The 25,943-nt window shown below is 36.3% G+C and overlaps 1 protein-coding gene across 6 annotated transcripts in view; it reads left to right on the forward strand.

Annotated features, from left to right (window-relative positions):
* Positions 1-25,684, forward strand: part of SH3TC2 (SH3 domain and tetratricopeptide repeats 2) — an 84,328-nt gene extending 58,644 nt beyond the window's left edge. For 3 of the 6 annotated variants that reach the window (XM_031953694.1, XM_031953698.1, XM_031953699.1), the window contains 2 exons: positions 12,234-12,430; positions 13,829-16,980. In XM_031953694.1, the coding sequence (XP_031809554.1) occupies positions 12,234-12,430; positions 13,829-14,020 (389 nt within the window). In that variant the 3' untranslated portion in view covers positions 14,021-16,980. Of the gene's footprint in view, positions 1-12,233; positions 12,431-13,828; positions 16,981-21,915; positions 21,992-24,822 lie in introns of those variants that run through there. The other 3 variants (XR_004232169.1, XM_031953695.1, XM_031953696.1) reach the window with 3 other exon arrangements.
* The last annotated feature ends 259 nt before the right edge of the window (positions 25,685-25,943 follow it).

Raw genomic sequence — 25,943 nt, forward strand, 5'->3', positions numbered from 1 at the left:
AAATTTATATGGAATAAATTAAAGCCAATTACAAAGGAAAAGTGCTAACAGCAGAGAATGAGAAAGACTGAAAAAAGCTCCTTGAAGAAGTTTGGATTTGAGTTGAATGTCAAAAGAAGCCAGGAGATAGCGGTGAGGAGACAAAGCATTCCATGAATAGGCACAGATGGAGAAGATGGAGTATCATGCAAAGGGAACAGAAAGAAAACCATTGTTTTTGGAATGTAGAGTGCCTGGATAGGAGTCGATTTTAAATATAAGACAGGAAAAGTTATAAGAGGCCATATTATGAACAACTTTTAATTCTAAGTAAAGTATTTTAAATTCAATCCTGGAGATAATAGGGAGCCACTGAAGTTTATTGAGTAGGTGAGTAACATAGTCAGATCTGCCCTTTAGAATGATCATTTTGGAAGCTAAATAAGGAGAGACTTGAAGGAGGGAGACCCATAAGCAGATGTGAGGCATTGAGAGTCTGTTCCTGGGTGGTGGCAGGATCAGAGGAGAGAAGGAGTAGTATACAATAGATGTTTTGTTGAGGTATATAATGATCTCCTGGTTCTGCTCATTTCACTTAGCATCAGTTCATGTAAGTCTCACCAATCCTCTCTGTATTCATCCTGCTGGTTATTTCTTACAGAACAATAATATTCCATAACATTCATATACCACAGTTTACTCAACCATTCTCCAATTGATGGTCATCCATTCATTTTCCAGTTTTTAGCCACTACAAACGGGGCTGCCACAAACATTTTGGCAAATGCAGGTCCCCTTCCCTGCTTTAGTATCTCTTTGGGGTATAAACCCAATAGAAAGGGTATGGGTCAAAGGGTATGCACAGTTTGATAACTTTTTGAGCATAGTTCCAAATTGCTCTTCAGAATGGCTGGATGTATTCACAATTCCACCAATAATGTATCAGTGTCCCTGTTTTCCCACCAAGGATTCCTCATTATCTTTCCCTGTCATTCTAGCCAGTCTGACAGGTGTGTAGTGGTATCTCAGAGTTGTCTTAATTTGCATTTCTCTGATTAATAATGACTTGGAGCATATTTTCATATGGCTAGAAATAGTTTCAATTTCTTCATCTGAGAATCATCTATTCATATCCTTTAACCATTTATCAATTGGAGAATGGCTTGATTTCTTATAAATTAGAGTCAGTTCTCTATATATTTTGGAAATGAGGCCTTTATCAGAACCTTTGACTGTAAAAATGTTTTTCCACTTTATTGTTTCCCTTCTAATCTTGTCTGCATTAGTTTTGTTTGTACAAAAACTTTTCAATTTGATATAATCAAAATTTTCTGTTTTGTAGTCAATAGTGATCTTTAGTTCTTCTTTGATCATAAATTCCTTCCTATTCATACAGGTCTGAGAGGTAAACTATCTTATGCTCTTCCAATTTATTTATAATCTCATTCTTTATGCCTAGGTCATGAACCTATTTTGACCTTATCTTGGTGTATGGTGGTAAGTGTGGGTCGATGCCTACTAATTTCCAATTTTCCCAGCAATTTTTGTCAAATTTGCTGGGCTACCTTCATTTGATTTTTTTTTCATTAATTCCCTTGAAATTCTTGACCTTTTGTTTTTCCATATGGACTTTGTTGTTATTTTTCTAGGTCATTAAAATAGTTTTTTGGGAGTCTGATTGGTATAGTGCTAAATAAATAGATTAGTTTAGTTTAGGTAGTATTGTCATCTTTATTATATTTGCTCACCCAATCCAAGAGCATTTACTATTTTTCCAGTTGCTTAGATCAGGCTTACCTTGTGTGGAAAGTGTTTTGTAGTTTTGCTCATAAAGTTTCTGATTTTCCCTTGGCACAATAGATGTTTTGAAGGTAGAAATGACAGGGTTTGGCAAAAGATTAGATATGAGGTAGTGAGAGCAAGTGAGCACCTGTGTTGCTTGTTTCGGTGACTGGAATGATAATGGTCTCCTTGATAGTAATAGGGAAGTTTGGAAGAAGAGAGAGTTTGGGAGAAAAGATAATGAGTTCCATTTTGGGCATGTTGAATTTGAGATATTCAGTGGATTTCTAGTTTGAAATATCTAAGAGGCAGTTGGAGCTGCAAGACCCTGTTTTACTATGATTTTAGGACACATAATACAGTAAAATATAATTCTCTCATATGTTTTTTTCTTCTATTATACCACGAGTTCCATGAAGGCAGGAACAGTGTCATAGTTAAACTCTGCATCTTCTTCCAGGATGACCATTACAGGGGACCATGCATATGCAGCATAGTATGTGGAAGACAGACGTTGGAGGCGGGAATATCTGGGTTTGAATCTTGCCTTTGACATAAACATAAACAACAAGTCACTTGAGCTCTCCATATCTGGGAATATCCCTAAAACTGTTAGTTGCTGATGAGTTATCTATTTTTCTTTGGTGCAAAGAGTTTCCACATAAGAAGTGCCCTATGCTGATGAAATCACAAGTCTGAGCAGCAAAAGAGCAATTTTACAAATCCAGAAACTGATGTCTGGATCACATGACTACTAAGCAGCCAAGTAGGGAGTCATAACTAAGTCGACTGACTCTATGAAGTTAATATTCTTGCCATTATTTCATAGCTACCTTTATGGAGGATCCTTTAGATTGAGAATTCAAGATTGAATCTTGGATTCAATAATGTTTTTAGAGGACAATTTATTGAGAACAAACCTATTTGTGCAATATGGTACAATATAAGGAATGCTAGACCTGGAGGTGAAGAGAAACCTAGGTTTGCATCTCAGCTTCCTGTTTATTAATTGTGTTGTCACTGGCATATCTCTAAACCAGTGGTTCTCAAACTTTTATTTTCAGTATTTTATCCTATTAAAATTATGGAGGATCTCTCCAAAGCATTTTTGTTTATCTGGATAGACATTTACCATATTGGAAATAAAAACTATTTTTGAATTTGTAGACCCTCTAAAAGGGTTTCAGAGATCCCCAGGATTCTCTAGACCATACTTTGAGAACCACTGCTCTAAACTTCTTTGAATATCAGGAGTGTTGTTGTTTTTTAAATCCATCTAATGAAGACAATACTTCTAGTAGTTATATCACAGGATCAAATGAGATAATATCTGTATAGCACTTTCTTAAATTGTAGAGAATGATATAAATATTGGCTATTATGCTTTATTATGCATTTACTCTAGAGTCAATCCTCATTAAGTTCTTACACAGCTTGGTCTCTGCTGGTTAATATTTTCTCTCAAAGAAAAAGAAAAATAGAAACTCAGACATGATCAGGAATGCCTGAATCCCATCTTCCTGCCTTCTGGCCCACATGTTTGCTTTGAATGATCTTTGGGAGGTGACTCCTATTCAGGAATGAATTAGGCTAGATAAACGATGGTGACTTTTCTTAGCCATGCAATGTATGAACTCATCCCATGGAGCATTTACAAAGTGCCTCTTCTATGTGACACATCATGCTGATTCTGGGAAATCACAAATAAGGCATTGGCCCTGCCCACACTGTAAGAACCTAAATCATGTTATTGTTCCTATTACCACATAAGAGTGTATCAGCCCAAAGCCTTTGGTGATGGAGCTAACTTTTGTTGCGTGTACAGGGAGTTCCCACTTTTCAGCAGGCTGGGATCCAAAATTTGTTTCTTGTTTGAGAACATACATTTTCCCACAGTAACAGACTCATGCAAAGATAGCTTGCATTCCTGTAGCCATTTAAGATTTACAAAATACTTTCCTCACAAGCCTTCACGTGAGTGAAGTATCAAGTAATTATTGTTATTATATACCCATTTTACAGATGAGAAAAATGAATATCAGAGAGATGAAGTGATTTGATAGCTCGAGCTAGAATTTAAATTTAGGTCCTCTGGGCCCAGGTTGTAGGCTCTTGCTACTGAAATATGGTGCTTCTTCATAGTTAGTTTTATGAAGATCTGTGAATTTCAATAGATGGAAATTCAATATGTCAACAAAGATGGCTTTTCATTCTCCACCTCTGCCTTTGCATAGGCTATCTCCTGTCCTGCAAGGCCCTCTCCTAACTTCAGACTCTGAGAATTCCCATCTACTCTCATCCCTCCAAATCTCTGTTCATGTACCACAGGTAGCCTTTCCTTTTCTACTAATTAATGCTCTCTCTCCTGCTTACATGTTTTATCCCTCAAGTAGAATATAATTTCCTTGAGATCAAGGCTTATTTTCCCTGTAGTATTTGAAGACTAGATCCTAGCACACTGCTTGCTGAGTGAGATAGGATCGAATTGTATAGCAGATAAAAAAGCTAGTGAAAACTTATGTTCATTAAAAGGAGGCATAGAGTCCAAGACTGTGAAGATAGTCCCACTGTATTCTGCCTGGGCAAACCACATCTACAGTATACAGGTAATTGTATTTTAGGAATGATCTTGACAAACTGAAGGGCAGTCAGGACAGCGACTAAGATGGAAAATAGCCAGAAAATAGTGCCAAATGCTAAAGAGATTAGAAACTGTGCTATACAAGGATCAGTTAAAGGTATAGGTGGAAGGAGTATATAATCTGGAGAAGACTCAGTGAGAAGGAGGAAGACACATAGTAATTTTCTAATATTTTAAGGTGATAAAACAGAAGAATTAGATTCACTCTGTCAAGCCACAGAGAGAAAACTGAGTGTCCCATGACATAAAGTTAGTTAGAGAAACCAAAATGTAGCTTAGAAAAGACCTAAGGAGATAGATTGAATATTTCCAGAGGTTGAAAGAAAAATGAAAGACAGGGTGAGGGAGAAAAGAAGAAAGAGCAGGAATAACACCAGATTTATTGAAGTGTGGTGGGGTGAGGATTGGGATGGAGATCAACAAGAACAGGGCCTCTAGTGAGGGAAGAGAGAATAAAGAGATTAAAAAGATCTGAGAAAACTCAGGGACAAGCTCATAGGATTATGGATTTTCATTAAAAATTAAATAGTTCTTGTCCTTACAGAGCTTACATTCTATTAGAGAAAAGATCATATACACATATAAATAGATAAAAATTATCTCTCTTTATATGTGCACATACATATATATAATATACACACAAATATGTATATTTATAGATGTATATGTATATGTATGTGTGTGAATATATATATACATATATATATATATACATATATACACACATGTCCTTCCCTCTCTCCCTCCTTCCCTCTTCCTCCTCCTTCTCCTCCTCCTCTTTTCCTCTCTTTTACATGTTAGAGATTCTGTGGAGGCAGAATTGATGAGACTTGGAAGGAAGGAAAGGAAACTAAATCCCTACTATATAGCAGACACCTATGCTGAGCACTTTACAAATATATCATTTGATCTGCACAATAATCCTAGACGATAGGTGCTATTTTCATGCCCATTTTACAGTTAAAGAAATTGAAACAGATAATGATTATATAAGGATCACTCACACAAGGATCTGAATCCAGATCTTCCCTATTCCAGACTTAGCACTCTTTTCACTATACCACTAAGGATTTTTTGGGGGCAGGGGATAGGGTGGTGGTAAAGTGAAGAGTTGAAGATGACTCAGAAATTGTAAACATTGTATTTTGCTCCTTCCTTCTTAGAAATAGGAAGATTAAGAATAGAGATTGGTTTGGGAATAAAAATAATCAGTTATATTTTGTTCATGTTTAGTATGAAATGTCTATGAGACATTCATTTGAAAATGTACAATAAATTGTTTTGTTCTTTTTTTCTCACATTACTTCTCTATTTAATGATTGTCATTACTCTTCATTTAGGGTCGATATCTTTAATCAGATATCCTTTATTTATCACTACTTTATAACTTATGATCTATAAATGATGATTGTTATTTTTGTTTTTATATTTTTTCTTATTCTATTTGAACCCTAACACATAATCACGTTCTGTAAAGATGCCATGGAATGCTAAGAAATACTTGTCTTCTTTAATATTTTCATTTTAAAAGTCATCTAACTTTTCTAACACTGTTCAGCTCTCTATTTTTTTTTCTGTTTTCTTTCTTTTTTATATATGTCCACCTCTAGTAGAGAATAGTTCTAAAATCTATTACTATTATTGTGCTAATATTTAATGTCTTTTTATAAATTGCTCAAACTTTAAGAATTTAGCAGTTATACCATTTGGTAAATATATATTTAGTGTTGCCATTTTTTCATTGCCTACAGTGCTCTTAAATAAGAAATTATTTCCCATTTTCTCTCTCTTAATATCATTTTATCTTTGTCTTAATTTATATAGTGATTGCAACCTCTGCTTTTTAAAAATGACCTAAAGCAAAATAGTTTCCCCAATCCTACATTTTAACTTTTATCTATTTTATACGTGTTCTTGAATTCAGCAAGTTATTAGGCTTTGTCTTTTTAATCACTTTTTTTAAATTGGAAAATTTAATCCATTCATGATTATAATTGTTAAGTTTGTGTCTTCTTCCTTTAGTTACATACATGTTTTTCTCCCAATTTTAAGCTAGAAAATCATCTTTCTGGGTGGTTTTGATTAAAATAATCTAAATCCAATATTCTATCCCTAACACCATCTTCCTCCCACTCTTTTGCTCATATTTATTTTTATTTTTTCTTTCTCTGTCTCTCCCTCTCTTTTCTTTCTCTCTTCACCTGCCTCCTGTCCCTCTCTTCTTCTTTCTTTCTCCCCCTCATTCTGCTATCTCTCTTTTTATCTCTCTGTGTTCCACTTATTTGCTCTTTCCCCCTTCATTTCCCCAGCTCATTTGAGTATAATTAATCTTCCATTTGCACTTATTGCAAGACCCTAGTCTCACCCCTCCTACCTTTGGGGATCCTTTGCAGGATTGCTAAATCATTTCCCTTCTGTTTGCTGAAGCTAATGCCCATTATTTTCTTTATTATCTGCTCTCCCAGATAATCTATTATATCCCACCCCAAAGGCAATGAGAGAAATTGAAAATATCTTATCCTCGCCTCCTTGCAAATTAGGGTCTTATTTTATCTTTGCCCCTCACCCCACCCCCATACTACTATCCTCTTCTCATTTTAGCTGAGCTTCTTATTTTTATATATATATATATATATATATATATATACCCCTCCCGCTCCTTCCCCTCCCTCCCTCCCCCGGTCAGAGGTAGCACAGGGCCTTATACATATTTCTCTCTCTCTCTCTTTTTCTCAATAGCATTTTTTTCCAAATACATTTAAGATAGTTTTCAACATTCATTCTTATAAGACATTGTGTTTCAAATTTTTCTCCCTCCCTTCCTTACCAACTATCTCTCCAATACATCTAGCAATCTGATATAGGTTAAATATGTGCAATCCTTTTAAACATATTTTCATGCTGTGTCTTAATAATACCTGTTGATTGATTAATTGATTATATTATCTTACCATCTATAATATTAATTTACAAATAAGGAAATCAAAATTTTCTGAGGCTAGATTTTTTCTCTGAACTGGTTAATTAAAATTTTTTTCTTCCCATCTAATTTTTCTAACTAGACATTTTGCTCCTTAGATTATTTAACCTATTAAAATCCTTTCCCTTTTCAATATGTCTCAGATAATAAGCACACTTTATTTGCTTTTTGTTTTTGTAGAAAGTCAGACAATAAAAAGACTCCTCCATCCCATATTCATAAATATGTCCAACATTCAGGTTCTGGTCCATATAAAAACAAACATTTCATTACCTAACCCTCCTATTTGCCCAACTGTTTTTCTCATTCACCTTTGCTGGATCATAATCCATATTCTATCCCCTATTTATAGGTTTTGTCCAGGGCCCTTTTTTTATTCACTTTCTTTTTATGACCCCATCAGCTCCCAAGGATTTAATTATCTTCCTTTTATATAGTCTTTCCTCTAATCTCTTGTCCAAAATCACCAGCTGCCTGTTAGACATTTCCAAATGAATATCTCATAGGCTTCTCAAAATGAAAATGTCCAAAATAGAACTCATTGTCTTTCCTCTCAAAGCCACTTCTCTATTTCTGCTAAGGGTACCATCATCTTTCCAGCCTCAAGGTCACAACCTTGAAATCTGGGACTTTACAGTCTCTCTCTCTCTGAAATACCTTCCCTATCTCCAATAAGTTGCCAAATTTTGTGGATTTACCACCTCAACATTTCTTCTGTTTGTTCTCTTCTCTATACTTAATCTCATGGTTCTATGCTAGTTTTAGTCCCTCATTACTTCTCATCTGAATTATTATAATACCCCTTTGACCTATCCTCCATATAGCTTCCAAAATGGTTTTTCTGTAACTCAAGTCTAACCATGTCAGTTCTTGTTTAGTAAACTCTAGTGGCTCCCTATCATGTATAGGGATACAAATTTCCATTTGCTATTTAAAAACTCTCAGAATCAGGCTCCAATCTAATTATAAATTTGTTGTTCTTTGTTTTTTGCTATTCAGTCATTTTAGTCGATTCTGTTTCTTCATAACCCCATTTGAGGTTTTCCTGGCAGAGATACAGGAGAAATTTGCTATTTCGTCTCCAGATCATTTTACAGATGAGGAAACTGAGGCACAAGGGTTAAGTGACTTGTCCAGGCTCACACGATTAGTAAATGTCTGAGGCTAGATATGAACTCAAGTCTTCCTGATTCCAGGCCAGCATTCTATCCATTGAGCCACCTAGTCTCCCATTCCTGTTTTTTATTTCCTATTTACCTTTACATATTTAAATCCCTGGCTTTCTTCAAGGCTGATCTTAAGTGATGCCATACAGGATAATAGGCTCTTAGATTTAGATCAGAGAAGGATCTTATATATCATTACATCCCATCCCTTCATCCATAAATTAAAGCCCAAAGAATTAAAGTAATTTAGCCAGTGTCACCCAGTTAATAAGTGTCTGAGGATGTTTTCCAACCCAGGTCTTCTGACTTCTGACTACCACTCCACATTGTCTATTAATGAAACCTTTATTGATCTCTCTGCTTGCTAGTGTTTGCCACCCCTTATTCCTATAACTGACTTGTAAATATTTTGTATAATGTACACCATATATATATATATATATATATAGTTTCTGACTGACAAATTTTAATTTCCTCCAGTTCAGTAACCGTTTCATTTTTTTATTTGTATCTAGGCACCTTACCCTGGAACATAGTAGATTGTTAATCAATGTTTGTTGGTTGTTTGGTCTTTCACTCTTAGATTAATGTATTTAATTTTCTGGGTTTTCAGATTCATGTTGAATTCCCTGTTTACCTCACAGTTTCATTGGGAGAATAACTCAATTTCCTCCCTTTTACTAAATAGCCAATTATTTTTTCTTATGTTTAGGCTTAATTTAGATTAGGATAACAATCTATATTTTTTCTATTTGAAATAATGTTTAATTTTTTTTCTTTGAGTTCTTGTAAACAGAGAATAATCTTGTACTATTCTGAATCACTCCTGGAGAGTTTTGTTTATCTTCGTTACCTGCAATATTTGTTATTTGCTGATGAAATTTTGAAATTTGACTGCACTATTCCTCAGTGAATAAAACTTGTACTTTCTCTCTGGTGGTATTCCATGCATTCTTTTGGTATATACTTTGCTACCTACTTCTATAATTTCTCAAATATGTTTCTATATGACTTATTGAAATATGGTATCCAGCTTTTCTTTTTCAGTACATTTTTTTTTCTTGAAAAATCTAAAGTTATTTTTTCAAGTTTTATGATCAAATTAAAAATTATTTCTTTAAGTTTTTATGTGTTCCTCTAATCTTCTGTTATTGCTTTAAAAACAACAACAAACGTTGTTCCTCTATTTTTTCTTCTGCCTTTGCCTTTTTTGCATTCTACTTCACAGAATCTATTGCCATGGAAAATGTCTTTACTTTTTGCTTTAAATTAGCTAGTGTTTTATTAGATCTGTCATTTTCTTCTTTAAGAATTCTAAAATGTCTTTATTTTTTTGATTTTTTTACTTAAATCTTTGATTATCTTTTTTGAAAAAAAATTTTTAATAATATATTATTTTTCCCATTGCATGTAAAGATGGTTTTCAGTATTCATTTTCATAAGGTTTTGCGTTCCAATTTTTTCTCCTCCTTTCCTTATCTTCTTCTCTCCCCAAGATAGCAAGCAATCTGAGAAAGGTTACTCATACATAATTATTTTTCTTAACATATTTCTGTATAAGTCATGTTGAGAAAAAGAAATCAGAACAAAAGGGGAAAAATACAAGAAAGAAAAAACAAAACAACAACAAAAATAGAAAATAAAAGAAAATTTTTGGTCTCCATAGTTCTTTCTTTGGGCATGGATGGCATTTTCCATCCAAAGACTATTGGAATTGTCTTAGATCATTGTTTTTTGAGAAGAGCTAAGTCTATCATAGTTGATCATCACATAATCTTGCTATTACTGTGTAATGTTTTCCTAGTTCTGCTCACTTTATCTAACATCAGTTCATGTAAGTCCTTCTAGGCTTTTCTGAAATCAGCCCATTCAAAATTTTTTATAGATCAATAGTATTCCATCATATTCACATAACATAACTTATTTAGCCATATCCCAATTGATGGGCACCCATTCAATTTCTAATTTGGGCCACCACAAAAAAGGCTGCTACAAAGATTTTTGGCCATGTGGGTCCTTTCACCTCTTTAATGATTTCTTTGGGATGCAGACCCAGTAGTGGCACTGCTGGATCAAAGTATATGCAAAGGGTTTTACAGCTTTTTGGGCATTGTTCCAAAGTGCTCTCCAGAATGGCTAGATCAGTTCACAACTTCATCAACAATACATTAGTGTCCCAGTTTTCCTACACCCCCTCCAACATTTATCATTATCTTTTTCTGTTATCTTAGCCAATCTGTTAGGTATGAGTGATATCTCAGAGCTGTTTTAATTTGCATTTCTCTAATCAAAAATGATTTAGAGCATTTTTCATGTGACTTCAGATGATTTTAATTTCTTCATTGGAAAATTATTTGTTCATATCCATTGACCATTTACTTTGCCCTTTAAAAACCATTTTTGAGATTACAATGATAACAACTAATATTAACATAGTATCTAGAATGTGCCAGACATTGTCTAAGTACTTTATAAATCTCATCCAATCTTTCTGACATCTCTAGTTATTAGGTGCTGTTATGATCCCAATTTCGTAGATGAGAAAACTGAGACACATGGATAGTAAGTGTCTGAGGTCATATTTGAACTCAAGTCTTTCTTGATTTCAACACTCTACCCATTGGAATTATTCCCTTTGTCATTTCAGGGGACCTTTCATGCTTTTAATATTTTTCACCTTCCCCAGAGGATTTTGCCTCGGGTGTCTTTGTTATTGAGAAGACTCTTTTTTAAAATTTTTGTTTATAACCCTTGAATGAACTTTTATGTCTACTCATTAATAGCTGCCATTTAAAATATGTTTTTGCTGAAAACATTCTTCTTACTACCAGTCCTTTCTCTTCTGAAGACCTAGCACTTTCAGTGACACCACCATCTCCAATCTCTTTCTGCAAGTTCTTTGTTCTCTTGATACACCAGCTTTGGATGAGCTCTATATCTTTTAATAGATGAAGTTGACTGGTGAGCTTACTACTAGAAGACACTTAAGTAGTAATATTTAGGATTATTTTTTAACTTTAATCAATCCCACCATTCTGGGTTTTATTTTCCTCTACGAGAGCAGTTCTTATTAGTTCCCAGGCTAACCCCAGGGTGATGGCTGAGACAGTAACCACAGTACTTCGTGTACATATAGGACTTTTAGGAAGTGGTGTCTTTTCCACCTTTCTCACACTCCTTCTTTTACTTTTTTGTTTCCTACGGAACTATATGGAATAACTGTTCAATTTAAGTTTCAGATCTTCTTCTTCCTTAGTCTTTCTCCCCATACTGCATCTCCTCCACAGATGACCCATTTCTTTTTTATTGAGACTTAGGACTGTTGCAATTAAGGGACAAACCTACCTTTAATACATTTCCCTCATGGAACACTGCCAAGAGGATAATTTCAGAAATCTGTATCAAAGACTACAGCCAACCCATGGGATATAGGGCTTCCCTTTACAATGTTATCTATGGGAAAAGGAAGAGGCTGGGTGATAACTTGGCAACAGTTATTTTTTCTTATGAAAATTATCTTGTCATGTTGTTTTTCCAATCAGTTTTCTATCATTTTATAGATTGTTGTCCTTAGAGAAACTACTTATTTACTTGATATGCTAGTAAGATGGGGAGAGCTGCCCTGGTTACTTTTTCATTGCTTCATCATCTCAGTATGTTCCAGAATCACTCATTCTCTTTTTAGGAGATCGGCTACAAAAACTAGTGGCTTTTCATCGCCTGGCCACAGTCTATTACTCTCTGCATATGTACGAGATGGCTGAAGATTGCTACCTGAAGACACTGAGCCTCTGTCCACCCTGGATGTACTCTTCTCAGGAGGCACTGTACTATGCTAAGGTGTACAGTCGCTTGGGCCACATGACTCTTGACCAGCTTAAGGTTAGAATCTTCTTCCCAAGAGGTCCCCAAAACAAGCTACATAGCAATTTGCTTCTTAAAACTGCAATCTTAGCTCACCCAGTCAATTGATCAGCCAATAATCATTTATTAAGCATTTATTGTATGCCAGGCACTTCGTTCATGTTAAGATACAGAGAAAAAAATGAAATAGTTCCTGCTCTCAAGGAGTTTGTATTCTATACTAAATCATTTTTATACAGTTTTTGACTATTTGTTAATAGCTAATCAGAAAGTATTTGTTAAGGATTTACTATGTACCATAAACTATGTTGGGTTTGGGGGATAAAAAGACATATGGGTATACAAAGATGGGAAGCAATTTGGGGAGAAAACACTAACTCTTGAGAAGGGTAAAAATCAGGAAAGATTTCTATGGAAGGTGGCATTGGTCTTGAACCTTGAAGGAAAAGCAGAGATGAAAAGAGAGTATGCATTGCAGTCAAGGGGACAGTCAGAAAAATGCACCATTTCAGGAGTGTTTGTGAAAGGGAAAACTGTAAAACAGTTAGGTTGCTGCCAGGTATAAAGGACTTCAAATGTTTAACGGAGGATTTTATATTTGATTCTTGAAGTAATAGGGATCCTCTGGAGTTTATTGATTAAGATTGGGTAAGTTTGGCAGTTGTGTGGAGGAAGGATTGAAATAGGGAGAAACTTGTGGCAAGGAGACCCATTAGACTAATGTATTAGTCTAGATGAAAAATGATGGGAGCGTGAATTAACATAGTGACAATATGGAGAGAAGAATATGGATGGGAAAAATGGAAATAGCTACAAGAATGAGAGTGGGTTTATACCATTTAAAGGTCTACAAAAAACTTAGCTTCCTACAATCTTGTCCTATTGCTATTGGTATCTCAATTTTACAGAGAGGGAAACTGAGGCTCAGCTACAGCAAATGATTTATTAAAGACATATATATGTATGTACATATATATATTTGTCAAAGACACATATAGTATACATATATGTGTGTGTCAGAGACAAATGTATGTATAAGGCTATATATGTATGTATTTATATATGTATATATAACTACTCAGAATTAGAAAAGGACTAAAACTCAAACTTTCTTACTTTTAGTTCAGTATTACTTTCTACTACCTCTCACTATTATCTACCTAAAGATTTCATGAAAACTAGTTATCTCTCTTTCATCCTAAGTAGCTCCTCTTCTTCCTACCATCTCTGCCTTTGGGCATTAGTGAGCAAAAACAGGGCAGAAAATCAGTCTATACAGTCTTTTCCTTATCATCTGCCCAAACCTCTCTCAGTATGGCCCTAAGACCAAGCAAGCTTGAGGGCCATTACAGCTCCAAACTCTCTAGCAAGTATGCATTGTAACAACCTTGTTTTTACTATGATGTTTTTGATTAGGATGCCCATGATGCTACAGACTACTTCCTGCTGGCCCTAGCAGCAGCTATCCAACTGGGTGACAACAACTTACAGGACTCAATTCGGAGGAAACTGAAGACCATCACTCACAGTTCTTTGTGGTGTAGCAGCCCAGGGGGCCAGTCTGCAGAGCGGGCCAGGTGGTTGAGTGGAGGAGGACCTACCCTCTGAGAGACTCTTGAGGTGTTGTTGCATGTCAACTGAAAGTAGTTTCCTTGAACTGGAGCTATCATGGATTAACCTGGAGCCATCATAAATTGACCTAGAGTCATAATAGATTCTTAAAGTATTAAGCTTGGAAGAGACCTGAGAACACAAGATATAGAATATCAGAGCAGGGGTCTTAGAACATAGCATGTTAGAAGTGGATCGAACTTTAGAACAGAGAATATAAAACATCAAATCAGAGAAAGATCTTATAGATCATCGAGTCTGATTACATCTGAGTAAAAGAGGGACCCAGAAAAGTCAAGTGTCTGTGGTCACACAGTCAGTTATCAGCAAAGGCATCATATAAAAAACTAGGACTGTTGATTTTGGGGCTGGGTCTCTTTGGTGAACCCTCTTTCTCAATAGTTCAAATTAGAGTCTTACTAGGTGCCTGATCCTAGGAAAGTCATTTAACTGCTCTGTCTCAGTTTCTTCATCTGTAAAATGAAAATAATAATTGTGCAATCCCCATAGGAGTTGTTGTGAGGTTAAAAATAATTAACATATGTAAAGCACTTTGCAAACTTTAAAAGCATTGTATAAATGCTAGCTATTGTTATTATTAATAGCACCTTGAATATATGGCAGGTGTTTAATAAATTATTATTGGATTTAATTATTTGAACTATGAAATGAAAGATCTTGCTGCCAAGGGCTCCAAAATGAGAAGGAAGTTTGGCATTTCTAAGACCCTCTTGTGGGCTTTTCTCAGGGAAAGACCACGACTTGTTTTTTCTCCTAGGTCTATGGTGGAGAAGAGAATACACACTGTTCTACTCTCCTATTCAAGTCAGAGCTCTACCTCTTTAACAATGTTGATTTGTTGACTAATTGACTCAGAATTCCAGAATTTCAGAGCTGGAAGAACCCTCTAAGGCCTTCTATTCTGTCCCTTGTGTGAACAGCAGTTCCATTCTACAGCATTTCTAATAAGCTATTATTTAGCCTCTGTTTGATTACATTTGATGACAGGAAGTTCCCTCTCTTACATTCCACCTTTATTTAGATTTAATTATTTGGATATTTTTGCTCAAATTGAGCCAAAATCTCTCTGTTATTGCCAGTTCTGCTCTCTGAGGATAAGCAGAACATGACTAATCCCTTTTCCCTATGAGTCCCTGTAGAATTTTGAAGGCATTTATCATGCTCCTTCATCTCCCAATCTATTCTTCTCTAAGCTAAGTAGTCCTTGTTCTTTTAACTAGTTTCCATCAGAAGAATGCTGATTTAATTTGGGAACTGTAACTGTGGCACATCTTCATTTTTGTTTTCCATTTTAGTGTTTATTTAATAAACACCCACAAGGGTTTCTGCTTTATATTTGAAGAATTAAGGTGTGAGTGTTTCCGCCATCATGTGGTACAATGGAAAGAGGATTTATTCTGGACTAGTCAGTCAGAAGATCTAGGATCAAATCATTGCTACCTGTGTATTCTTGGACAAGCCACCCAATTTAGTTGGGGCTTAGCTTCAACTGTAAAATGAAGCTGTTGGATTAGATAGTCTCTGAAATTCCCTTGTCTTCATAGTTAAGATCCTACAGTTAATCAATGTAATTCACAGCCCTTCCCTGGAACAATTGAATTCAATGAGCATTTATCAAACAGCTATTAGGTTTAAGAAACTGTATTTAGTCATAGGAGAAGACAAAAAGTGGATCCTAATCTCAAGGACCTTCCATTCTAAATCCATGCTTAGTATAGATAATTGAAGAATAGTGGATGGAAAAAAAAATCCATTTTGTAGTCACCTCTTTAGTGATAAGCATCTTCTGTACATAAAGCTAAACTAATTCTCAATGTAGAGACACACAGTCTATTAACCAGGTCCATATTCGAGAACCTTCCTGGGACTACTCTCCAGTGATGTAGTTTTTGAGGATACAGAGTCACTTTTGTACCACAAAGAGGCGTGGAGGAGAATTTTTAAGGGAGGAAAGACTTTCTGCTTTTATGGATCTTATCTATAGGAATGGTGGTCCCTGCTTCTTGAGAACTGATGGTCTACCAATTTATAGATAATTCACTCTAATTCAGTTCAACAGTTGTGAAAACCCTTATTTTGTGCAAGGAATCATTATTCTTCTGTTATCTCTCATCTCCATGATTTGCACAAGCATGCTTGGCCCTTTGCATCCCTCATGTATGGCATGAATTTTCCCAGCTTGCAACCAGAAGGGGCCTCAGATGGCATTTCCTCTAATGTCTTCAGTTTTCATATGATGGTACTAAGACCACAGAGTTTAAGTGACTTGCCTGAGGACATTCATATAAGTATCAAAGTTAGGACTTGAATTCAGATTCTCTGATTTCAAACTGAGAATTCTTTTCCACTATGAATCAGTCTCTCATCATCATTAAAATCTGTTGAAATCCCTCTTCTCTTTCAAGATCCAGATTCACAAGTACAAGATGGAAAAGTTATAAATGGGTAGAAAACAATTCTTCTGAAAAAAGAGTCTCTGCAGTATATAAATTCAATATAAATAAATAGTATGCCATAGCAGCCACAAAAGTTAACATGATTTTAGGCTGCATAATGTAAGTTCTCTTCACCACTTGAGACAACCAATTTTGTTGTTCCAGAATTTGTTGTAAAGGATTTCTTTTTAAACAGGAAAAAGTAAAATAAAATCAATCAATCAAACACATTAAATGTCCACTATATGCCAGATATTGTGCTAAGTGCTAAGAATGCAAAGACAAAAATGAAATAATCCCTGGTCTCAAGGGAAGGTTAATATGAGTTATTAAATATTTTAAACCATTACTTTATTTAAGTATTTGCAGTAATTTGAACTGTGTATTGCTAAACACAAGTCCTGCCTGATCTACCTTAATGAAGATATATGAATCATTGTAATTAGCATATTCTCTCTGGGTTTGTGAACTAAACAAAAGTTCTTTGCTTTTTTAAAAAGTGTTTTAAGGTTTTTTTTTTCCTTTTTATTGCTTAAAAGAAGTTAAACATTTCTCTTGAGATTTTTTTTATGATATTCATTTATTTGGGAAAAATTCCCTCCTCAATCTATGGTACCAAAAATACATTAGAGAAGTTAATATGTCAAGTTATAACCAAAGACAAGTTAGTTAAACTTGTTTTAGACAATCTCCTCCCCTCATGTAGGGTAATAGAATCTAATTTTAAATCAGCACCAAGAGATAACATTAGAGTTTTATGATGCATCTCCCATCTCTCTTTCCTTCCTTGCCCTGCTGGGTAATAGCCTGAAAACCAAACTTGAACTGAGTATTTCCAAGTCCTAAGATGCTTTTAACATAGCAAGTAATGCTGGTGCTTGGAAAGTAAAGTTTTGGATTTTAACTTAAATTTGTAAGGGCCATATAAGCAGCTGATGTTGGTGAAGGAGCAGAGAAAATATAACAAGAGGTTGAAAGGATAAAGACTAATTCCTAGAACATTAAATTTGAGAAGAATTCTAATCATAGAACAAAATGAGACATTAGAACACAGAATGTGAGAGCTGTAAGAGACAGAACACAAAATATAAGAACTGGCAGAGACATTTACTTATAGAACACAGGACACAGAATGTGAGAGCTGGCAGGGACAAGACAACATGTGAGAGTGGAGACATTTGTTCATAGAACATAGAACACAGAATGTGAGAATTGGCAGGGATATTTGAGCTTACAACACAGAATTCAGAATGAGAGTTGGCAGGGATAATACAAAATGAGAGAACTGGCAGGCACATTAGCTCATAGAACACAGAACACAGAATGTGAGAGCTGGCAGGGACATATGAGCTTAGAACACAGAACATAGAATGTGAGAGCTGGCAAAGATATTTGAGCTTAAAACATAGAATGTTAGTGCTTAAAGAAACCTTGGAACTAAGAAAATTTAATGTAAAAATAGAGAGGAACTAGAAAACATAGAATGCAGGAGCCGAAGCATCAAAAATTTAGAACAAGAAAGGATTTTTGAGTTAATTGGATGTAACTCTCTTATTTTACAGTTGAGGAAATTAAGCCCAGGGGACTTAAAGGTCTTTCCCAAAAAAACACATTTGAGGTAGGATTTGAACTCTCCTCTCATAAAACAACCACCCTAATTCATATCCACTTCACATTTTTCCTGGACTATCACAGTAGCTTTCTTTTTAGTTTCTTTACTAATTATCTTCCAGGTAACTCCCAAAGGTGATTTTCCTAAAACACAAAGGTTTAGTCATGTCATCTCTCCCTTCCAACCTCAATAAACTTCAGTCACACCCTGTTAGCTCTTAAATTAAATATAAATTCCTACATCTGGAATTTAAAACTGACCGATTCTGACATCTCCAGACACCTTATATATTAACCCCTCCATGTGTTCATTGGGTCAGTTATAATAATTGACACATATTTGTTGTTTCTCACACTAAACAGTTTCTCTCTCCCAACATGATTCATAAAGAAATGTGTATTAAAAATTAATGTATGTGTATAAGCAGAAAAAAGAAAAATAAATTTTAAAAAATCAGCAGTCCATCTCTCTATATCTTGTCTTTACTCTGGCTGTCCAGTCTGACTTTGAAGTCCATAGATCTGTTATATACTACCTATGTAGCCTTGAGCAAAACATTTAATTTCTCTGGGTCTCAGTTTTCCCAAATGCAAAATAAGGAGCTTTGAAAGGATGTCCTTTAAAGTCTTTTCAAGTTTTAAATCAATGCTCCTGTGACTTTTGCCTCATAGAACCAACCTCTGGTCTCTACAATTCAGCTTGAATGCTACCTTCCACTGGTACTAGCATGTTAGCCTTCTCCCTCCCAACACTGTTATGTATTCATTTTGTGTATACTACATATACTTACATATGTATGTGTTAAGAGACAATATGGAACAGTGGAGAAAGAGTTGTCCCTCTGAACCAGGGTGAGCAGGGTCCAAGCCCATCTCTGACTCATAAGGACTATGTAATCCTAGCCAAGTTCCTTAACCTCTTAATTCTATTGGCAGTTTTCTAAAACTATTTGTTGCCAATAAGGTGCTGATTTGTGCTGGTAGAGGGAGTGTCCTTACCTAGGTGTTCCCTATATTAATGAAATCACAAGTCTATCCCCTATGTACATGTTCTTTAACTAATCTTGAAGCTTTTTGAGGGTAAAAACTTAATTTTGTGTCTCTATCTCCCCAGTTACTATTCCTCCACACTTAGCAAATGTCTGGTCTACTGTAGGAACTTAATAAATACTTGTTGAATCACTGAGTGATTTGCTGATTGACTAAGGCATGAATAAACCACAGAGTAGCTCTTACTGCCTCCCTCATCTTTCCCTCCTCCCATTTTTCTTCCAGAACAATCACTAACTCCTCTCCAGGTTAAAGGAGAGTTGCCTTTTGCATCCCAAGCAATACAGACCCTGCTGGTCCCCACTGTGGCTAGTAGGATGACTCCCACAAAGTCAATTTGTTAGAGATAGTTGATTTGATTTTTCTTTATGCTTCATGCTTATCCCATGTCCAGAGCCTTCTAATTGTTGAAGAACATTTATATTCCATAGTGCTATTGGGTTTTGGATTGACAAACAAAACTTTGACCCCTTTCTTCATGTCAAATCACAATTTTAAACATATTTTTCCATCCTCCCCTTTGTAGTCAGTCTCAGGAGTTTGATGTAAAGTCCAAATAGCAGAGAGATTATGGATAAATCATCTGGAGGTTCTTCAGATGCTCCTACCGCTTGCAGATGACATTGTGCTGATTGCATTGAGTCCCAAATGCTTTTTAGACTTCCTCAATGAGATTGATAGTTACTAACAAGAGGAGGCCTAGTAATTCACATGGGGAGGTACTTGTGAATAAAGTTTTATGTGTTATTTAGATTCTGAAGTGCAATTGGATAAACAGTCCAATGAGTTAATCTATCAGGACAGAAATCCGGAATAGTCGTGACAAATAAATGATGTACTGAGCCCAGAGTTAAAAAGGAAGATCAGGGTTGCTGCTGGAACATCATACATCATTTTCTATGATATAAAGCTATCTTTTACATTGTTTTTAGAGGCAGCTAAGTGGACAGAGTGTTTGGCTCAGGGTCAGGAAAACCTGAGCTCAAATCTATTCTTAGACACTGTGTAAACTTGAACAAGTCACTTGACTTCTATTTACCTCAGTTTCCTTCAATCATAAAATGAGTCAATACAATAAAGTACCCGTAAGGATCAAATGAAACAATAAATATAATGAGCTAAAGTATTCAAAGTGTTTTTGAGTTGAGACAAAGAACTATATAAATGTCAGCTTTTATTGTGACATATTACAACCAATGACATTAATAGACTGCATATACATAGCCCTTGAAGGTTTACAAAACACTTTACAAATATCTCATTTGATCTTCCCACCAGTGTGGAATATGGGTGCTATTATTTCCAACTTACAGATGAGGAAACTGAGGTAGACAGAAAGAGGTTAAAGTACCTGCCCAGGATTATACAGCTAGGAAGTGTTTGAGGCAGAATTTGAATGTACCTCCACACCATCTTGCTAGCTTAAGTTGGTGAGGGGTGGGAGGAGAAGAGTAATAATTGCTAGCTCATGTTTGTACAATATGTAAATGTAAATTTTTACAGTATATGGGTCATGAAGCACTTTCATAACAAAACTCTATTAGGAAGATAATACAAATGTGATTTACTTTTTTTCCCACTTCATAGCTGTGATAACTGAGACTTGATGGCAGGGGTGGAGGTGGGGAAGGAACTTGTTTATAGTCACACAGCTAAATAGCGGAAAAGGCAGGTATCAAAGCCAGAACATCTGCTCTTTCCACTGCTTTGCATTTTCTTTCTCTTCCCATAATTTTCACACCTGTAGAATAAGGGTACAGGCATCAGGCTTTATGATCCCTAAAGAACTGTCCAGCTCTAATTCTATCTCTCTGACCATATGTTTAATGTCTTGACTTTGGGTCTTCTATCACTCTGATGTTGCTTTGCCCCTTTGTGGTAAAGTTGAGAACTTAAGCATCAGAGAAAAAAGACTTCAAGTGACTTAAAAAAAATAAAAAAGAAAGAAAATGTGTTGACTCTCCTTAATTGCAAAACCAGCCAAGTCCAAATTGGCATTCATGGCCTTCTCTACTTCAAAGAGATGCTTAAAAATCAGTCAACTTCATTTACTAAACAAAGATTTTATATATGAAAACTTCCTCACTATGGGTCTCGTTTCCTTTTCTAAAAAATAAGAATTGAGGAAATGGTCTCTAAAGTGTGTTCTAACAATTATAACTCAAGGTTTGATTGTTTGTTTTCCCTAGTATTTTTAAAGTTCTGAAAAACAATGGGATCAGTGCAAAACAGTCTAAGGTTTTTTGGTGATTTTTTTAATGCTTGAAAGTAATTTTTTAAACTTTTTATCTATCCATCTATTTATCTCTCCATCTACCTAGCTATCAATTACCATTTAATGGCAAGATTCAAATTCATATCAGTAGACTGGTTTCTTCTGTTTGTCCTAGCAAATGCAGTGAGTCCCAATGCGGCATTGACTGTAGTAGAGAAAACCCTTATTTTGGATCTGGAAGACTCAAGGCTGAATTTCAGTTTTGGCACTGTGTGATCTCAGACAAATTTTTGGGAGATAATAGCTACACTATCCTACCTTGATGAGGGAAATATGATATAAACCTTAAAAGTGCTAGGGAAAACAAACACACCTCAAGTTATAAATTGTAAGAACCCACTTCAGAGAATATTTCATCAATTCTTATTTTTTTAGATAGGGAAACAGAGTTTCATGGTGAGGAAGTGATTTTCCACAGAGTGTCAGAGTCAGTATTCAAAAGCATTCTTTGGATTCTCAATCCTGTGGATTTTCTTTGACTCCACCCTCTCTGTTGAAAGGACACCCTGGAGGAGACAGAATTTGAGAAGGCTTCTTGGAGGATATGGCATCTAAGAACAATTCCACAGGCAAGGATGGGGGTGGGGGGCGGGGAGAGGAGGAGGAGGAGGAGGAGGAGGAGGAGGGAGGAGGAGGAGGAGGAGGAGGGAGGAGGAGGAGGAGGAGGAGGGAGGAGGAGGAGGAGGAGGAGGAGGAGGAGAAGGAGGAGGAGGAGGAGGAGGAGGAGAAGGGAGAGGGAAAGGCAGAGAGGGAGGGAGGAAAGGAGGAAGAAGTGAAAGAGAAAAACAGAAGGGAGAAAAGTGGGGAGAGAGAGAGAAGAGGGAAGAGGGAGGGAAGGATGAAGGAAAAAGAGACACAGACAAAAGAGGAAATGCTCTATTCCAACCATGGGAGATTGCCTGAGCTGCTGCAATGCAGGGAAGCAGGAGAGGGCAGAATAAGATCAGGGAATAGCTATGGTGGGGGTGTGACAGTTCTGTGCTGAGCAAGAGCTCCAGGGTGCCTACCTGGGAGTGACACACTTATCAACCACTTCCCCCCAGCCTTGCACTGTCATTTCCAGCTTAGACCCAAAACCAGAGGGTGGAGGATCTCCACCCCACCCCCAAGACTCTCCAGCCTTGAGAAATAAAGCTTTGTTTTCACATTCCTAAGAGGGGCGGCTTTCATCTTGAAGGGTTTGCTTCTAGACACCTGGGAGATGCCCAGCTGGGCCAGGGCTGCAATAAGGAGCCATATTTGGTAGGCTCTGAGTAAGGCCTTAGATTGGTGAGTGGTAGTAAGCATGTTCAGTTGTGCTTAATGACAGTTCCAGCTATAGGGATAAAGTGTGTTTAGTGGAAAGAGGCGGGGATTTATAGTCAGAGAAGCAAGGTTCATTTCTTGGTTCTGTTGCTTACTATACCAGACAAATAACTTAGGTTCTCTATACCTTGATTTCTTCATCTACAAAATGAGAGGATTGGTCCAGATGACGTCTAAGGTTCATTTCAGCTCTAAAATCAATGTTCCAAATTGAGGTGACTTCCTGTCCTTCATAACCATAATGTGGATTATTCAAATGAGGGTCCTGAAAAATTCTAAAAACAGATGCAGCTGGTACAGTAGAAAGGTTATTGACCTGGGACTTGGGAAAGTTGTGTTCTAGCCTTAATTCTGCTACTGTACTTGCATAATCTATGGCAAGTAATTTAGAGATTCTGGGCTTTAAATTACTATAAAATAACTGCTATATTTTATGTTTTCCCCGAGATCTCCCCTAGAAATACATCCATACTGAGACACCTGGAATTGGAGATGTTTTTTGATTGTGGATAATAAACACTTAATAAATGTTGCCTTGAACTAAAAAGATAAGAATGGGAGGTGAGAAGGATGTGGTACTTTGAAGGACATTCAACTCTAGGCCTAGCAAGCTTTTTACAACAATAGTTAGCATCTATATTTAATTTTAAGATTTGCAAAATACTATCTCAGTTTGCTATCTCAGCTGGGATTGAGATCTGGGCCTGGAATCAATAATACCCCATATCAAATCTAACCTCAGATATCTCCTAACTGTGCGAATCCAAGCTTGTAAAATGGGAATAGCAATAGCATCTACCTCTCAGGGTGGTTATGGGTCTCAAATGAGATAACATTTATAAAACATCACAGTGTCTGGTACATTATAGGCACTTAATAAATGCTTGTTTCCTTTCTTAATATTAATATGTTCATTTTACAGATGAGTAATCTGAGTCAAACAGAGGCTAATTGTTTTGCTCAGGGTCACATAGCTAGTAAGTACCTAGGACAGGATCTGAACTCAGGTCTTCATGATACAAGTCCTGTGTGTTCCTACCTCCTTCATCACTTATGTTATAGTAGAAAATACTTCATTAAGTTTAGACTTCAGATTAATCTGTAAGCCTGGATGAAAGGTTCATGACTGGGACAGTCCCCAACATATGGTAGCATTTATCAAATACTTGTTGGGTTGGGTTGTCTGACATTCATAAGAAAAGCTGATTAGATCTGGCCTGACTGACCTCTTGGGAAAGCAAGCTAACAGACCAATTCTTCAGAAGTGACATAGGCCAGTTCCTCAAGGGTAGGCTATGGGATAACTTGTTGGGGTTGTTGGGCAAAGTTGGGGGTGTCTTTTGAGATTCATCCTTTCTAGCTTTCAGTTTCTGTGGGTGGGACTAGAGGAAATCAGTCTATTTATCAACAAGCATTTATGAAACACCTACTAATTCCAAGGCTTGTGCTGAATATGGTGGGAATTTACAAATACAAGAAAATGGAAGAAATCTCCATTTCTTACATTCTCCAGCATTTACATTCTGATGGGGAAAACAAAAAGGACACATATGCAGTGGATAGAGCACTGGGTTTGCAGTCAAGAGTTGAAATCTATTCTTAGACCACTTACTAGTTGTGTGACCCTGGATAAGGCATTTAACCCTGTTTCCCTCAGTTTCCTCATCTGTAAAATGAGCTGGAGAAGGAAACAACAAATTATTCCAGTATCTTTACCAAGAAAACTCAAAATGGGGTCACAGAAAGTCAGATAGGAATAAAAATGACTGAACAATGATAAAAAGAATGAAAACAAAGAGAGTAAGTAGAAAGCAGTTAAATATCAGACATAGGAGGGAGGGCCTTGACAGTTGAGAAGTGTGGGGGAAATCAGGAAAAGCTTCATGTAGTATTTGATTTAAGCTTAGAGGAACAGAGGGATTTTATGGGGCAGAGGGTAAGAGAGAGAACGTACATGTGGAACCTAAAGAAAAAGTGTCCAGAGAGGAAGAAATGACACTCTAGTAATGTTCCTTGCAGCAATACATTCTATGACACTATCAGTTTCCAGATTGACTCTTCTAGGTTGTCAGCCAGAGCTGGTGCTTCCTTTTCCCTTCCAGACAGGATGGTTGAGGATGACCGGAACCCCCACCCAGAATGAGCACAGAGCCCCTCATTCCTCTAGGAGTGAGAAGCTTTGACCTGAGTCTGGCCCAGAGGATAGCTTCCAGAAGTTCCTGGAGAGGGTGAGGCCATTTTAAAAAACTTCATCATGAGCTCAGGGGGAGGGATTCTTGGGACAGCCTTTAGGGGATTGGGTGTGGACCTGCAGGATTTGTCATAATTAGAGGTTTTGTGTTACCAGGTGAGCACTGAGTCTCCTTTTTATTTCCTACAGGTACTTGGTCTTCAATTTGACAATGCTGCCACCAGGTGGACTATGGTATTAAGTTTAAAGGATAATGGCAATAGTTGAATTCTTTTCCCTAAAGCATTTCTTAAATACCAATTATGTGCTAGGAACTGTGCTAGGTACAAGGATTGAAACATAAAAATTAAATAGTTTCCTGCTTTCCAAATTGTTGATCAATCTTGTCTGACTTTTCATGACAGTTAACGTCTGAGGAAAGATTTGAACTCAGAAAAATGAGTCTTGCTGATTTCAGATCTGGCATTCCCTATCCATTGTTTTTATCCACCTAGCTGCCTCTCTACAAAAGTTTGCATTCTACATGTCAGGACTAGAAGGGACCTGATATCTAATTCAATCCTCTCATTTTACAATATGGTATAGCTGAAAAGGTCCTGGACCTGGTGCTAGGAAACAGCTGGGTTGACTATCGACAGGCACTTAATAACACTGTGATCCTTATCAAGTCACAAAACTTTTCCTTTCTTCAGTTTTCTTTATTATTAAAATGGGGATAATATCTCTAGTTTCTACTCACTGAGTTGTTATAACCTTACATAAAGAGATGGACATACATGTATACTTATTGTGTATCTAAGTATATCTAAGTATCTAAATATATTTTAATATATTTAACATTTACTGGTCATCCTGCCATTTAGGGGAGGGGGTGGGGGGGTAAGAGGTGAAAAATTGGAACAAGAGGTTTGGCAATTGTTAATGCTGTAAAGTTACCCATGTATATATCCTGTAAATAAAAGACTATTAAAAAAAAAAAAAAAAGAGATGGACATAAAAGAATCATGCTCACAAAGTAAGGAGCAGAGTCAG

This window comes from Sarcophilus harrisii, chromosome 2 (genome assembly GCF_902635505.1).
Source record: "Sarcophilus harrisii chromosome 2, mSarHar1.11, whole genome shotgun sequence".
NCBI classification, from domain to species: Eukaryota; Metazoa; Chordata; class Mammalia; order Dasyuromorphia; family Dasyuridae; genus Sarcophilus; species Sarcophilus harrisii.